The sequence below is a fragment of the Corvus kubaryi genome, unplaced genomic scaffold (genome assembly GCF_017639235.1).
Source record: "Corvus kubaryi isolate FWS band 111438036 unplaced genomic scaffold, C.kubaryi_AGA036_p1.0 37266, whole genome shotgun sequence".
Taxonomy (NCBI): domain Eukaryota; kingdom Metazoa; phylum Chordata; class Aves; order Passeriformes; family Corvidae; genus Corvus; species Corvus kubaryi.
Genome location: NW_024581081.1, coordinates 1,103,716 through 1,121,719, shown reverse-complemented (window position 1 = coordinate 1,121,719; position 18,004 = coordinate 1,103,716). Strand labels below are relative to the sequence as shown.

Below are 18,004 nucleotides of genomic sequence, written 5' to 3'. Positions count from 1 at the left end.
TACAAAAAGATGAAAGATAACTGGCCTCACAAGGTGTATGCACACCCATGAGAGGACTACCCTACAGTCCTTAAGTTGTTGCCAAATTGCATCTGATTATTACCTAAGAAGAGTTAAAAAAAAAAAAAAAAAAGAAAAAAAGAACAAAAACAACGACCTTGAGAACAGAAGCCAAAACTGAAAACAACCTATTCCCTTGCAAATGTTCTCCATATGATGTTTGCTTTGCACTTCCTTCTACTTCCCCACTAGATTTTGTAAGTTTGAGCAGGAACTGAAAGTAAACTAGTGCAAATCCCCATTATTCTTCAGGAAGTCGAAGTTTTAATGAGCAAGAAGGCGAAGGTGGCTCTCAGCATATACAGAGCAACAATTCCTGATGTACAAAATGCTTAAAACCAAGCAAAGCTACACCACCTCTAAAATGAGGCAGCAACTGAACAGAGGACCCTAAGCATCACAGCTTTGAATGCAGGTGCCTAAACCCCATTTCAGGCCCATCTCAGGCACCCACACCTTTTACTGTCGGTATGCACATTATTAGGCAAAAATTACAGTAAAAGACAAGAATGCTTGATAATTTTTGGCTCCAGCCCTAGATAAATAATAAAATGATGAATAATAACTCAGTTAGCTCATAAATTGAACATCTATGTAAGTTATTAGTGTGAACCTAGTGTAAATGTATAAATATCAGAAAGCTCAATGTAAACAGTCAGGTACTGGTGCTTTGAATTTTTATATTATATTGACTATTTTTCTTTTGGTTGTTGTTGTTGTTGTTAAGAAAAACTTCACTAGAACTATGGTGGCATTTGTACACTATGCACTGCCTAGTACAATTGATTTACAAAGTTCCTACTTTCAACTTTTCCATACAAAGTTTCTGTCTTTGTGCTATTCCAGCACTGGACTCCACACTTTGCAAAACCACAAAACACTTCATCGATCCAAAAGACTCCATTTCTCTTTTGGAGCACAAATAAAAGAAATTCATAATTAAGACTGCAATTCATCAAAGTTTGCAACTTTCTTTTAACTACAGTAGAACAAAAAAAAAAGAAAATTGTAGAAATATATTACATTTTGCCTTCCTCAATAAACAAAACCCCTAAAAAAACCCAGCAGCCTACAGAACTCTGTCTCTGCTTTCATAAATTTTTTCTTCAAATTATTCCTAGCTCATACAAGGTATTAAATGCTACTTAAAAATCCAGACAGTGCATAAGAAAAACCAAGATAATGGGATATTTTATGAACAACCATCAGAAAAATAAAAGAAGAGAACTCTAAGAAAAACACAAGTCTTCAAAAAACACTAATTATCCACCCCACTGTCAGCTTATAAAGCTACCAGAACCTCTCAGTGAAAATTCTCTAGAATGTTACTTCTTGAAAGGGCTATTCAAATGCTGCAGACTACTGCCTACTCTGTCTTTTTCATGAGGGGGCTTAAAACAGAGGCAAGAAGGATAAATAATGTCTGTGTTTGAATGACAACAATTTCAAGATGTATTTTCAACCAAAAAAGGCCTAGATTCATAAGCTATACAGCTGGAGGCTACTGTAAAAGGTGCAAATCACATTTTGTAATAAAAAGAAACTGAAAAAACTTGCAGAAAAGATTGCATATGAAAAGTGGCAATTTACTTCCCTCTTAACAGCTTAATGCATGCTTCTGCTATGCATCTGATAACACATCAAACTATGATGGTTTGCTGGCTCACAGTTGAAAATAATTTATTACAAAACAATTCATAATCAAGTCATATCAATTTCACTTTGGTCACCATCAATCTGTTGTTCCTTCACCACCTCTTTTTTTTCTCTACCAGCTGTGTGATATAGTCGGATATGTGTATCCGTTCATATGAATTTCTGTCCCAGAGAACTTTCAGTACTCTGCAGTAGAAATAAGAATCCAAAAAGCTATTTTTAAACCATAAGGTAACACCACTGTGTTAAGAGTAGGCTTTTCGCAGTCTGGGGTGCAGGGGAAAAAAAAAGGTAAAATAAAATTGGGAGACACGTCAGCGGTCTGACTGTAATATGGGAAGAAGAAATACCAACAGCCTAAAATTACAACAGCCAAATCAAAGGTCAAAAAACAAAAAAGATACTAACATAGGTCTGCCAAAAAAAAAAAAGAAATGTCACTTGTGATGATACAGGAGTGGTTTCTGTTACATATCCTAATACAAGAATAGTTTCTTTTGTATTAAGTTTATTCTGCACCACCCTAAGAAGCCAAAGGTGTAGCAAGAAATAATTTTTTTAAAAATCTCATGTGTTTAATTTTGCAGTTGCCACTATATAGTATTTCAAAACATTTATGATGGACAAAAACAATACCAAAACTGTTCACTAACATGAAAAAAATGAAAATCCTTGTGCTTAGTTGTATCTTACAGTTATCTTGGTGAAAGTGATTCTATGATTCTAAGTGTTAGTTACCAGTACTGATTATTTACTAAAGCTATACCAATGAGCTGACTGGCATATGTTCATTTCATGGACATTTTAATGAGCAAATGTGTAATCTACGTTAGAACTGCATGCTTTAACTACCACATTGTTCAGGCATTTTGAATCTGAAAGTGGCCTCATCATCAATTTCTAAGACACATGATTTTGCTCGAGTCGAACATGAATGAAGGAGCCAGTGGAAGACATGATGGGAGGGAAGAGCACGGTGCAAACGATCTATTAGGATGTATGTGGAAACAGTTATGTGGGTGATGTAGGTAGGATGAGTCTGCTACGTCACGGAGCGGAGCTACCTGGTCTCATTTGCACTGCTGAGAGATTTGGGCTGGCCTGAGTCGCTCCCAACGGGAGCGGGGCGACTGACAGCAACACTGCCATGGCTCCGCGCATCGCAAGGGACACTCCGCGTGCTGTGGCAAGAAGAAAAACTTCAGGAAACAGTTAAGAAAAAAATGTATGGAGTTGAAAGTTTGTTTTAGAAACAAAATATTGAAGCGTGTATAATGATGCCTGATTTTAGAAGTTTTTCAATTACATAAAGATTTTTATGTGGAATAACTCTGGGTCTCAGAAGCTTTGTGGGTTGCCAGTGTGTACAGCAATAATAATCCTCAAAATAAAAATTTTCAAATCTTTAGAATAGCATTAGTTTCTGCCAACAGCTAAGTGACTTCTGAAAAAAAATGTCAACTGTAGAGTTTCTCACTGCTGTCACATTCTTGAAAAATAGGGCCCTCTGTGTAAAATTATGCATGGTGATGTTTATTTTGAACTCTTTTTAAACTATTTTTGCATTAATTCTCATGTCAACTCTTTCGAAGGCAGGAGGAAAGATCCACTGTTTTAGACTTATTCACAGCAGGTTGGTAATGACGCAGAAATGCCACCATATTTCAGAATGCTACATTTTTAAGTTCCAGGTATATAAACTACAGAAAGCACTGCCACAGGAACTTAGGCAGGCATTCAAAGTGGGGAAGGAAATAAAAGTCTTGTTAATGAGCAGTTTTCACTGAATTAAAGCTTTTTACATTGAAACACTGGTTTCAGGAAAGATAAAGGGGATAAAGAATGAGTTCAAAGTGAGAACGCATGCACCAACAGAAAGGGGGGTGGGCAAGCAGCAAGAATAGGAAACTTGTATTGTCCTTAAAAGCACATCAATAAAATCTGCATCACTTACATGCTAATTTTTCCTAGTTGCTTTGCCCTCAACGGGAAAGAAAAGGTGCTCCAATTACTGACATTCAGCATAGCCAGGAGAGGATAAAACAGTTTAAAATGCCGTATTAATACTAAATACCTGAAGCCTTCAGGCGTGGGGATGATGAGATGAGGATTTGGTGGATCACTATGGCACCGAGGCACTTTTACAGGACGGGGACTGTTTCGATGAACAGCTGCAAACATAAAAACAGATCACATGTACTCAGATGTCAGAAAAACTCTGTTAGGGCCATTTCAAGACACAGAATTAAAACAAATTCCTATTTACAGAGTTAAGTGTGAACTGGCATGTATTTTCTTACCCTTTAGGAAAAATACAAATTATTTCAACTTTAAATAAATCATGTATATTAACACTTTTCATATTATTGTATTATTTAACTCATCCATAAAATAATGAAAATCTCCAGATAGTTAAAAACGAGCAATTAGAAAATGTGTACGCACTTCATAAAAACTACTTCATTATTTCTACTTCACAAATTAATTTATCTTATTGCAAAAACAAACATTAACAAACCAAATAATAATTAGAAAACCAAACAGCATTATTGTGTTTCCTTTGCATAAGAACTGAGCTTTCTCAGACAATAATGGAAAGCAAATTAAGCTGTGGATAAAACCCACATATGACAGTTTTACCCATACTAATGCCCCCCATGACAGTCTGCCCCAAGGAAGTGGTACAAATGGACAGGGCAAAACCTAAATGAGTAGTCACCGTCTTTATGCCTAATTCAGTGCCTCCAAGAGCAGTGTGCACCGTCTGCCCTCAACTCATCCTTAATTAGTAAGAAAAATACTGTGGCAGTCACATCTCCAGACAGCTGGTTGCCCACCAAACCATTAGTCAGCACTTTCTGCCAGGCTAGGTTCCTCTCAGTGAGCTCAGTTTCTGCCTTGTTTGCACTACGAGGGCAAGCAAAAGATGCCAGCAGGGCCAGGTGTTGGTTGTCCTGCTGTAACTGGCGAATACGCTAGCAGGACACCCAAAGGCAGATCCTTCCAAGGAAGGAAGACACAGGCTGTTTCACAAAGCAAAAAGACAGGATAAAACACCAGGAGATACACAGATACGTGTTTAGAGGCAGCAGCATGAACAAAGCTGGATCGTTAGCTTTGGGAAAAGGGGTAAAGACCACAGTGGGTTTAAGTCCTTCAAAGTGGTATGCAAATGTAACTGGGAAGTCTAATTTTTCTCCTAAGCAGGAGACAGGAATGGGTATCTGCAAGATCTGTAGCCAGGATACAGTTTATGTTAAATTTCACGTGTATTAAAGTTTCAGACTGCTGTTCAAGACTGCAGCATTGATCTGTGTCATCCCCTCCCCATGCCCCTGAGACAAAAGCTGTCGAGCAATTTAGTTTGTCTGATCTGCTGCGTCTGCAATAGCGTTTATATGAGTATCAGTAATTTGGCAGCATCACACTGGTGATTCACCTAAAACAGGCCTCCCTCTGAACAACAGTACTACAAGTGAATGTACAGGTTTTACATCACCGTAAAGAATTTGGCTAAATTTGATTTTACACTATGCTTCTTTCCAAAGGATTGGACTGACTTTCACTGCAAAAGGTTTGCCAGCTATTACACTTTCTCATCAAAATTATATCAAAACAAGCTTTCCTGAAAAACTGGAAAACCTCCTCTTGCTGGGGGCGGATTACTCTCCCCTTACGTCTTCTATCATCAAGCCTGCCCAGGAAGTGGACACCAGGAACAAGATAAAAAAGATGACAAAGTATTTTGGAAAGTAAACTAGTCAATGGAGTTGAGAAGAGGAAGAGAGAAACAGTGCTGAGAAAGAAATGGGTAAAAGGGATGTACTGCTGACAAAACATTATTTTCTCGAGATACGCAATCAAATATGTTGATTTCACGCTAATGATATCAACATTTATATCTATTAAAATGTATTTTACACTATGCTGTATTTTATATTACAGAACTATTTTGCACAGCCCCCATGTATAAACTGTGTGTCCTTGATAATATAAAGTCCATTAGAAGCATAAACATCTGCAGTGCCAAAGTGTAAATAACTGCAGTGCCACAATGAAAGTTTGGGAGAGGGAGCTGTAACTGCCTTCTTAATGTTAAAATCATTTCTTTACCCAACATGGCCCTTTCCTAGAAGATTTGCAAGACTTCGCAGGAAGGACAAAATCAGAGGAAAGCATCTGTAAAGCTTTGAAATTTCTTGAGTAAAACCACCAGGTAATTTACACTTTATCAGGCAATAATGGCTTCACATCAACAATCACAAAAAGATTGAAAATGCTTTTATTGGTATTTCTTGCACTTTAAAAGTACTTTACAACCAAAATTCTGTAACAGCAGCAGCAAAGCTCCAGAACAAATGCCAGTAACTTCTGCCTTACCAAGGTACAAACCTGTAACAGGACTGTGAGGTTTTCCAATAACATGGCCAATGCATTCATTCATCAAAGCCTGTAAACTCTAGAAAAGACAAACATAAAAAGTTGTGATGTTTTGTTACAAGAAGGTTGATGGTCACACAATAAAGCTCACAGTAACAAAATTACATTATTCAAGTATGTAATCTGTCAGATAAGCACCCCTATATTCTACCTATTATATTAAACTTCTGGATCCACATTAGTGTTTTGACCTAATCGATTTTTTTAAAGCTAGGAAGTCTTAGTTTTGTCTTGCCTTTTGTCCTTGTCAAAATCACATAACTGTTACAACTGAACAGTGATATATCATAAAGAACATTTCAAAATATAAAGGTAGCGGAACTTAATGTTCACTGTTAATAAAATTAAAATCAAGCTTCCTGGAAAAAGCTGTAACAACCTTCTCTGCCCTCCCCCTTCACATCCCAAGAAGAAACACCTAAAAAAATTGGGTGAGAATATGATGGTCTGAATGGCAAGATGAAGATCTGTGTAACAAAAAATATGAAGCCCTGCATATTAGAAGAAATACACTTTTCTCATCTACCCATGAAGCTAACAAAACTTTCATGCAAGGGATTTTAATAGTTAAAATCACTGAACTGGGCCTCAGGCAATCTGAGCTCAATTATTAGGTGTACTATTCACTGTGTATGTAACCCTGGACAAGTTATTAAATCTTCCTCTGGTTCAATTTACTTGTCAGAACACCAGGGATATAATATATCTTCACAAAGTAGTAAAATTATATTCTTTAGTAGAGCTGCTGTGAAGGTCATTTCTATATGCCAGTCACTCAGAGTAGCCAATATCTTCCAGAAATTCAAAAACTTAGTGAAGACCAGGAAATTCAAGGACTAAGAAAAAACAAAATTATAAAACTAAGTGTTGAGCTTGAGACTGGCATATTTTACCAATGCAGACTGAGCTAGAATTTCATCTTGAAATGTAGAGCTCTAAATCTAGACCGTCATTATTCCATGACATGATGTAGTATCTAAGAGATCAGGATTGACACTGCCCTTTCCAGGTAAAATACTGTGACCTGTGCTATACAGATTAATCAAAGTTGCTTCAAGTGATGATCTCCAAAACTGAAATCCCATTTAAGAAAGAAAAAAGTTCAAAAATGCAGCTACAGTTTTGCGCTCCCCTCGTTTCTCTCTCCTTTACTTGTTCAAAGTCTGTTTTAGAAACTGTGTCAAAGCAGAAGAATTTGAGGGGCTGCTTCCTTAAGCTAAAGTATCAGAGTATTCCAAATTACCAGCTTAACTCTGTCATTAAGGCAGTCAACCCTTTCGCAGCAACACAAATGCAGGACTAACACGTAACTTACTAGAGAGCTCCTGATAAAAACACAAGTGTGAAAAAGACTAAACCGTATCATTTCTGTATTATGCAAGATTCATGTGGCATTTCATAACACATCTTGAAATTAGTAAAAATCAAGAGGTGTTGACACTCACATTCTGCTATTTTGTGGCAACTGTGCTTTTACTTCTCTGTTTTATTGTACCAAGATCAGAGAAATAAATTCTCAGAATTTTATTTTCACAGGAAAAGGAGGAAGACTGAGCACACAAAAAAACCAGCTTTAGTCTACTCTTTTTTTTCCACAATAAAAACAGAAGAAAGATGCCTGAAAGTCTGTTTCATGTTGGAACAATTTGAAAATAAAAATCTTTAAACAGTTGTGATTCTGTATTCATATCCACAGATGAATTTGGGTGTTAGTTACGCCTCAGAAGCTTACATTTAGGAATTCATTATGACAACTATTAATCTCTATAGAAAGCTGCTGTCAACTTTCCAAGACACAAAGGGAGGTGGCCTCCCAAAACAGTACCAGCAACTTGAAACTACTACTGGCAATGGTCACAAACCTACTCTCTTCAGAATCTAACAAACAGAAGAGATAGCAGCTTCAACAGTGATATACAACAGCAATTGTTTCAGAACTGCATCTGTGTCCAGATGTTGCTTTATAAAAAGTATCCCTGAAAACATATACTAGTAGCTTCACAAGCATTTACAAATAAACACCCGCACAATAATGTATTCATACCAAGAAGTCATCTTCTGGGAGAGCTGAAATAAATGCTGGCTCAATGGCTTGAAGAAAATCAAAACCTTGAGTTGCCCATCTATGTAAAAGAAAAAGAAAAGACAGAAAATGAAATGCTCTTTGGCTAAAGCCATCATGAAGAGTTTCAACCACATCCAAGAACAGTAGATAATAGTTAATAATTTTTCCTCTGGAAAATATGATAAAATCTTTGTAAGAAAACAGACCAATACATAAACCATAAAAATTTTACCTTGTATCCAGTCATATTCAGATAAAGACTGATTTTAGCAAGGACAATGCCAAATAAGGTGAGCAGGCCATGCTATGTATCTAAACCCATATATGTGCTATCTTCAGAACAGCATCATCAACACAACCATAGTATGTTTCAGAGCAACAAGCCAAACCACTGCGTTCCCTGCCTGAAGTCTCCTTTATGAAACAAGACTGAAAAGATACTAAAGATTTCACGACTATCTGATTAGTAATGACTGGGCATCAGTGGTTTCATGGCCTAGACTAGTGAAGTAAAACAAGTAAGTAACTTGGTTGGAGTGAGTTGTGTCTTCAGCCACTTGCTGTCCCCCACTGCTTCCTCTTTGACCTACTAGAACTAGCAGCTGCAACCTACAAAATACAAACAGAATCATAGGATATCCTGAGCTGGAAGAGGCACACACGGATCATCAGAACTGAACTTCTGACTCCACACAGGGCAACACAGAAGTTAAGAGCACAGTCCAAATGGTTCTTGAACACCAACAGGCCTGGGGCCATGACCATTTTCCTGGGGAGCTTGTTCCAGTGCTTGATCACCTCTCAGAAATTTTTTCCTAATACCCAATCTCAACCTCTCCAAATGCAGCTTTAAGCCATCTCCTCTTGTCCTGTCACCAGAGAGAAGACATGAAGAAGCTGCAGATAGCAACTCATTCTCTTCCCTAAGCTGAGCAAAGCTAGTATCCTTAATTACTCCCCATTACATCTTGTCCTTTAGTCCTGTCACCATCTACACTGCCCTTCTTTAGACATACTGCAATATTTTTATGTCCTTCTTAGATTGTGGAGCCCAAAAGTGCACACAGTACTCAAGGTTGAGGCTGCACCCATGCTAAACACGGTGGTACAATCACTCCTTCCAACTGGTCAGATCTATTGTGCCTAAGGCACCCTGGGATACAGTTGGCCCTTTCCACTACCTGGGCACATCACTGACTCAAAGCTTACAATCAACAAGAACCCTGAGGTCCCTTTCTGAATGTCTGCACTCCAACCTCTCAGCCTCTGATCTATATGTATACCCAGAGTTACAGTACCCCACGCGCAAAATCTGGTATTTGCCCTTGTTAGATTTCATAAGGTTGGTTATTGTCCAGCACTCATAATCTATTAAGTTCTCTCTGTATGGTCTCTGTGCCCTTGAGTGAATCAATATCTGCTCCTAATTTAGTATGGCAAACTCATTTAGTATGTACACAACTCCTATATCCAGGTCATTGATAAAAAACACTGAAAAAACTGGCCCCAAAATTGAGGTCCAAGGAACACCCTAGTGACTGGCTGCCACCCAGATGCCACTTCATTTACTCCAATTTTTTGAGCCCAACCCTTCAGCTCTTCCAAAAACTACCATGGCAGTAACAAGTTGGCTGTTACCTGGGTCGAGTGCCTCGGCCACTCTCACATTTTGTTAGCACATAATTCATCCATTTTCTGGCAAAGTTGATATATTTGTCTCCAATTTTCTGCCTGAATTCTCCAGACATCAGACGAACAACTTCTTTATGGTACTGTAAGAAACTGAAGATTACTTTTCACATATTAATAAGAAGAACAATATCCACTGGAGTATTTGCAGGCTAACAAAACTCTACAGTATGGTGACAGTCACATCCTATTCTTAGACAAAATTATTTTATGCAAGCAGTTGCCTATTTATAGAAAAAAAATTAATCAAGAAAAGTATGATACAAAATATGCTACAGTGAGAGGCAGTACTGAACCATACTGCATTCTTCTGTGCGCATCAGGCATGTGCTGATGTTTAACAGTGTACACATCATTGAAGAAACATCCTACATAAACACTTGGTTCTGTAATCAGAGATTGAACTGCAAAATAGTGTTTATTTTTAGTTATATTACAGTAACATTAGGGGATAAAAAAGTTATCTATGTGCATTTAAAAATCAAACAAATACCAGCTATATCTTATAAGACTATCCTAGAAGTATGTTAGGGTATGACACAATCTTAAAAAAATTTTACAAAGCCCCCAGGAATCAAACAGCAAAACAGTTAAAGCATCTGAACATAACATTTTGAATGTCTGCACTCTAAGGCAAGCAGTCAAAAGCTTGCGCTGCTTTTGAAAGTACACAGAACCACCATAAACTCTGAAGGAATGTCTCATGTTACAGTATTACAGTATTATGCTATTCTAGGCTGAAAAACCGTGAGAAGGAAGTTAAACCAGAGGGTGGTAGAGTCACCATCCTTGGAAGTACTCAAAAAATGAGTAAATGTGGCCCTTTGTGATATGGTTTAGTGAGCATGGTGGCACTCATTTGAAGGTTGGATGTGACTTTGGAGGTATTTTCCAACCTTAATGATTCTGATATCATCTAAAATGCTGCCAGGCAGCAGGGCTTACAAGACTATACCTGAAATCATCAAGTTCTTAAAAGCTTTTTAGATTTCCAGGCATTGCTAATTTAGCAGATTCATCAGATTCATCTGTTGCTGTCTAATAAATTCCATGTAAAATTTCTGAGGCAACACATTTTTTAACAATGTTCTGCTAAAACTGGGAAGTCACAGCTCACTAGAAATTACCAAATGTGAGGCCCATCTATATGAAGGACTGCAAGGAGGATCCAGAAAACAACAAAACATCTCAGTCTGAAAGTTAGGGATCATCCAGTACAGGATAACCAGGGGATTAGGCCCAGCGAGCATGGGTTTGTGAAAAGCAGGTCCTACTTGACTGACCTGATCTCCTCCTACAACAAAGTGAGCCACTCAGTGGATCAGGGAAAGCTTGTGGATGTCATCTACCTATATTTTAGTAAAGCTTTTTATATCTTTTTCCACAGCATTCTTCTGCAGAAACTGGCTGCTCATGGTCTGGACAGAGGTTCACTGATTGTTGTGCAAAAATCTGGCAGGATGGCTGGGCCCAGGGAGTGGTGGTGAGTGGTGCTACATCCTGCTGGCAGCCAGTCACTATTGGGGTTCCCCAGGACTCAGTTTTGGGGCCAGTGCTGATCTTTATCAATGACTGGACCAGGCAACCAAGGGCACCCTCAGTCAATTCACAGGCAACATCAAGTTGAGTGGGAGTGTTGATAGGTGGGAGGGCAGGAAGGCTCTGCAGAGCGATCTGGACAGGCTGGATTGCTGGACCAAGGCAAACTGTATGAGGTTCAACAAGGTCAAGTTCCAGGTCCTGCACTTGGGTCACAACAATCCCATGTAGCACTGCAAGCTGGGGGAAGCATGGCTGGAATGCTGCCTGGGGTAAAAGAACCTGAGGGTGCTGGCTGGACATGATCCAGCGTGTGCCCAGGGCAAGGCCAATGGCATCCTGGCTTCTATCAGCAATAGTGTGGTCAGCAGGACTGGGGCAGTGATGGTACTGGGCACTGCTGAGGTTGCACCTCAAATACTGTGTTGGGCCCCTCACTACAAGAAAGACATTGAGGTGCTGGAGCAAGTCCAGAGAAGGACAACAAAGCTGGAGCACAAGTCTGGTGAGGAGCAGCTGAGGGAGTTGGGGTTGTTTAGCCTGGAGAAAAGGAGGCTCAGGTGCTTATTGCTTTCTGCAACTACCTGAAAGGAGGTTATAGTGACATGGGTGTCCGTCTCTTCTCCCAAGTAAAAAGTGTTAGGACAAGAGAAAACAGCCTTAAATTGGGCCAGGGAAGGTTTAGATTGGATATCAGGAACAATTTCTTCACTGAAGGAGTTGGTCAGGCATTAGAACAAGCCACAGGAAGTGGTGAGTCCCCATCCCTGGAGTTATTTAAAAGGTGTGTAGATGTAAACGTGGTTTAGTGATGGACCTGGTAGTAGTGAGTTAACAGTTGGAATCGATTATCCTAAAGGTCTTTTCCAACCTCAATAATTCAATGTTTCCATAAATTCTTTGTATTTTCACAGTTACTAGTTACCTTATTTGCACCAATGTAAAACCAGAAATTTCAATTGCTTTTTGTTTCCTTACCTCAAACCCAAAATTATAACCCTGAATCATGGCTTCCCGGTAGTATTGCTGCAAAGTGGCAGATTCAGATTCATCAACTTCAGCATCAAACTCAGATGTGAACATGTGATCAACTCTATCAATGGCACTGCTTATCTTATTGCATAGCTGTAATGCATCGTTCTGAGCAACAACAAAAAGGGATGGGGGGAATATCAACATATTATTTAGTCTTGTCAACTGTAGAATATAAGGCAAACATGAATCTAACAATTACATTATGTTAAATGAAAAGGTATTACAATGCCACAAAAATTCATTCAGTCTTGTAAAAACAAACATTTTCCAGCAGTTGCACGAAGCAAGTCCTGTAATTAACTCAAGTATTATAATAAAGTTTGCTTGCATGTGATTAACTTCAAGAACAAAGACAGCAAAAGGGTGAGTGGGGAATGAACAAAAAACCACAAAACAAACAAAAATATCTAACCAAAACCAGACAGACAAGAAAGGAGAAAATGAGTTCTACTATCTATAGCACGACCAAGCCTTTGGTTCTATTTTCACCTTGGAATATGGACACAGCCTCTATTGAATGCAGGGTGATACTGCCACTTAAAAAAAGCCCAACAAACAAACCCATCAAAGAAAACACTCATCCAACAAAATCAAAAGCAAACAAACAAATAAAAAAAACCCCACACCACATACACAAAACAAGCAAAGAAAGATAAAAAACCCACACCAAATCCAATAGAAAATAAACACAGAGACTACCCACTTTTGCATCTTCAAATATGGGAAGAAAAGTTGTTTGCTGCAGATCATTGATTTTGATAGAATTTGTTTTTAGAAAATCACATACTTTCCTTCAATTCAATATTGCTGTCACCCAAAGAGGTATTCACTCTGTTGCTATGGTATTTCATCTGCATTATGGACTTGTTTCCCAACTACCCAATGCAAAAATGATTACACCAATATAGCTCAAAAACACACTCACAAGTCATTTGCAAAAACAGAGTGAACACTGTACTGAAAGTAAAATCCATAGAGGACTACCACACACCTTGCAATTGCAGAATATGCCATTAGCTTTGCAATCAAATCTTTTTCCACTTTTTTACTTATCAGTGAGCAAAACACCATCAGTTTTGACAAATAATCTCAAAACCTGCTTACCTTTAGCTGCTGTAGAGCTTTGGCAATGATTGGTTGGCTGGATGTCTGTTCCTGGTGCAGAGATATGAGCCCTTCAATAGACTGCTGGAAAGCTTTTCTCTGACTCACAAGGTGGGCAGACTGAATGACTACAAGGAGGAGGTTATCAACCTAGAATACAAGACACCACTAGATCTTGTAAACAAAATCCTTTCCGTAAAAACATACCCAACATGACCAGATTCCAACCACTTATTTTTTAAATTCTACTATATGAAAGACCTCTCTTGTCACTATTCATGAAAATCTAAATTCACACAGAAAAGCTTGATGCTGGCAACTAAACTCAAATTCTCATCTAATGAGCAGAGTTCCACTAGGGTAAATGCCACATCAAGTTTTCATGGGGAATGTAGTCCTATTCACTTCTGGAAAACAGGGAAAACACTGCATTACATTATCTTCAGATTATCTATACACAAGAAAAAGCAACAGCTAAGCAAAAAAAATTATATTTTCTCAAAGCAGACGGAAATAACAACCATTACATATGCAAAGAGGTTGTACCCAAAAAACTCTACATAGTTCAGGACAAAATCCCACTATTCAATAGGGAAAGACATAGATTTAACACATAGTATTTGATCAAAATTTGAAAATTACCAATATGTAATATGTTTTGGAGACCAGAGCTCAGATATTGCACAAGTCTATAAAAGTATACATCATAGATGGTGTTGCCATACTAAGCTCTGCTGATTTCAAACTACAGACAATGCATCTGCAACAAGTTACTCACAAAACAAGACCTACTTCATCCTGATTTTCAGTACCTCCTTCCCAAAGAATAATTTCATGCTTAAAATTCTTTAAGTGTTGATGAGATTCTTTCATTTGATGAGTATTTTTTAAGTAACACCTTACATTTTCTCTAGTTTGCAATCAAAATGCATTTTTTTAAGACACAATCTTTCTGAAGGACTTTTTATTTCCTAAACTTTCAATCCTAGATTTAGAAAAACCTAGTGTTACAGACATATAAACACACACACATAGTGTTTTATGTACACTTGCACATGTAAGAAACCATTTGCAAACCAAATTTCATCTATTGCTGTTCTCATTTTCTGAATGAAATACTAACTTTGATAGAAGTCCAAAGAACTTGTAAGCACTTAATCAAAGGCTGCTTTTTTATTGGAATAACAGGCAAACAAGAAACAACATGTTTGCACGTTAAAAGCAGCAGTATGTTGTAGAGGGACTTTTTTCAGCTGCCTGTAATTGCTAGAACCCTCTGAATGCTAAAGGTCAGGCACAGTGACATGGAAAGTCACTCTCTTCCTGGACAGTACAGCCCATTTATGGTAGGATCCAAGGAACTGCATGACATACCAAAAGGAAAATTCATGTAGCTTAACATAAGGATATGAGAACATGAGGGGCAGGGAGCTGGCTCAGCTGTCAGAGTGCATCAGAACTGCTGGCAAGGAACCCCTGTTGGCTTGGGAAGAAGGAAAGTATGACTGGAAACATTTCTTCCTGCAGAACTGTTGAACATCCAGTAACTTCCAGAGAAATTTAACATTAAATGTCACAATTCATCCAAGATCAAGAGTAACTGATTTCATGCCTCAGTGTGTGGAAGGCACACAACCATCACATGTTCTTGGCGACTTGTAACTTCTTAATATAATAAAATGTACAGCTTTCAAGTCTTAACAACACTTCTGAACACCCAACTAGATATTAAAAGAATCTCTATTTTCAAGTACAACCCTGAAAAATGCACATTTGTAGAGACTGATCCTGCCAGGAAATGCTACAATCAATTTAATATTTGTATTTAACACAACTAAGAATCAAACATATTCCTGAATTTAACTTTTTATTACCTATAAAAGGACATATGCTTCACTTCCATCACTCCAGTTAATCTAATAGAATAAGCATTCATAGAAGCATGGAGATGACAAACAGTGGGGGAAAAAGACCAAACCCACCTGCATGGTGCGCAGCGTATCAACGGTTTCTACTTGTGGCACTACTTTGACCGGCTGACCCTCCCATGCACTCCAGCTGTCACCTAATTCATGGTCTTTGTCACTGTGTTTGGTCATTAGCAAGTAGGCCTCATATGTAAGCTCATCTGAATCCTTGGAGCAATCCTTCCCAGCAGCTGCATTGAGGAGCTGCAAAATCACAGACTTTTCCCCCGCAATACTGCCTGGTACAAATACTTGTAAAGTCTCGAGTCCAGGAATTTGTACCTGTAGAAAAGAAACACACTGAATGAGTGAATCTGTCTTTTATGACAAATAAAAAAGATAAAATAGGTATATGTAGTATCATTTAAGCAACAGGAAGAATTTCCATCCTAAAAAGCTGTACAACATATATACTAAAACAATATCTTCAACTATTTTTGCATTGAAAGTCAAAAAGCATTAAAAATTGTTTCTTTTGAAATCCACTGGATCACCATCTTTCAGTGACTTTTTTCCGTGTACTTCCAGTTAATCCTTCTACATATTCTTTTAAAGGAATCTTGTTACAGAAGAAGTCCAGTTTCACATATATACTATATATGTATGCATACACAAGTATAAAATACATACAGTCATATTTTAAAAAGTAAATTAGCCAACAAAGACTGGAGTATTAAAAAAAAATTCCTTCAGAATTCATACATTTCTCAAAGGCTACAAAAGATAAAGAGTAAACAAAACTCTGGCTAAAAAATTATCAGTTACTCTTCTACTTCCACAAGAACTAGATTAAGTCCAGCGAGTGTTCTCTTTTAATAAAATACTACTGATACTACTTAAAAACTACTTCCAATTATATGTGTCACACTGGTAGCAATACTTCACCCAAGTCAGGCATCAGAGGCAGACTGTGAAAACAGTAAAATAGCCAATATCATGATTTGACATGAGGTAATTGACTTACGGTGGAGTTAAATTCTCTTATCAGATGTCATCAAGCTAAAACAAAACACTGCACTAAGCACTTCTACCATTAGACAGATGTATTTTATAATTAAAACTATTATAATCTGTAGGCCAATGTAAAATACTAGATGGTTGTTACTAAAAGCTAAATTTAGATTCCCAAAACTAATGAACATCTGACTGAAAAGGCTGTTAAAAATTTAAGCTCCCTACATGATATTAGAGGGACAATACATAAAGTATTCATCATCAAAATGTGTGTCATTTAACCCATGTATAACAGATGTGTCAAACTCGAGAGTCAATTTTTTCTTCAAAAACCGTTCTTAAGAAAAACTATATGATCCTTAAAAGGTCTACCAAAATTAATATGGTGTCTTAAAGCAGCCAAGACTAGATACTTGGGGGAAAAAACTTTTTTAAAGTAAACATACACTGATTTCCCTGGGCATTTTCCAACTCTTAAACAACTCACAGACCAGGGCCCTGCTGAGCCAGTTGTTTCATCCATGTATTTAACAACCCTTTATGAACTTCTCTCCTACAGAACTTGGTTGTGTCCCCTTAAATGAATTTTTGTATTTGGCAAACATTTACTTAAATCTAACAAGAATTACATCATGAGAAGGTTAGTACATTATTTCCCAACTGGGAATTTTTTATATATATATATACATATATATATAAAATGTATGGATATGGAAGGACAAAAAAAACCAGCAGATCCAAATACATTTAATCTGTTGAAGCAAATGACTTAAGACTTGTTGACCTAGGAATTTTTAAGAAATTTTGCAAAACCACAAATGTGGGACTTTACAATGCAGTAAATATAGAGCACCAAGAGCTTAACTTACTTTCGCTGTACAACAGTTTTCTAGCAACAGTTTTTCTGGAACAGAACAGAGTCCCTGCATTTCTAATGTCCCCAGTACTCTCTAGGAAGCTTGCTAGAGCAGACCTCCACTATAATACTGTTGCTTTATAAAAGCAAAACACAGGTCTATAGTCTGAGATTATCTACTCAAACATGTATCCATTTACCTTATAGATTTGGCAGCATTTGTTTCATAGCACTCACTACTGTTATTAAACAAAAAAGCTTTTCCTCAGTCGCCGAGAGAATCTTTGGAAAAACAAGGAATTAAGACACCAATTCCCCAAAACAGACTAGCATTCTCACTCACACAAACACAAGTACAGAATTTGGCTACCACAATTCAATATTAAATACACAACACTTTAAATGTTGAAGTATAGATGTCCCAATAAAAAACTGAAAGCAGGCCAATATCCTTTGACATTCTGCTTAGCATACCCAGCTCACTTTCATGCCTCTAAACCTTATTACCTACATGAATTTACCTTCACATACTCTTTTGTTTTCAGGGCATTCAGAAGATCTCGCACAGGGGCTGACAATGCAAATCCTGCTGCTATTTCAAGGTCCTACAAGTAATGACAAAACAAAGGAATATGCTTT

At 37.7% G+C, this 18,004-nt stretch overlaps 1 protein-coding gene across 5 annotated transcripts in view; it reads right to left on the bottom strand.

Annotated features, from left to right (window-relative positions):
* MAP3K4 (mitogen-activated protein kinase kinase kinase 4) overlaps window positions 1-18,004 on the bottom strand; it is a 68,193-nt gene that overhangs the window by 17,542 nt on the left and 32,647 nt on the right. For 2 of the 5 annotated variants that reach the window (XM_042025055.1, XM_042025056.1), the window contains 9 exons: window positions 17,887-17,970; window positions 15,571-15,837; window positions 13,589-13,738; window positions 12,428-12,589; window positions 9,860-9,993; window positions 8,201-8,279; window positions 6,097-6,175; window positions 3,791-3,887; window positions 2,781-2,897 (listed from right to left, as the gene is read on the bottom strand). In XM_042025055.1, the coding sequence (XP_041880989.1) occupies window positions 2,781-2,897; window positions 3,791-3,887; window positions 6,097-6,175; window positions 8,201-8,279; window positions 9,860-9,993; window positions 12,428-12,589; window positions 13,589-13,738; window positions 15,571-15,837; window positions 17,887-17,970 (1,169 nt within the window). The remainder of the gene's footprint in view (window positions 1-2,780; window positions 2,898-3,790; window positions 3,888-6,096; window positions 6,176-8,200; window positions 8,280-9,859; window positions 9,994-12,427; window positions 12,590-13,588; window positions 13,739-15,570; window positions 15,838-17,886; window positions 17,971-18,004) is intronic. The other 3 variants (XM_042025051.1, XM_042025053.1, XM_042025054.1) reach the window with 3 other exon arrangements.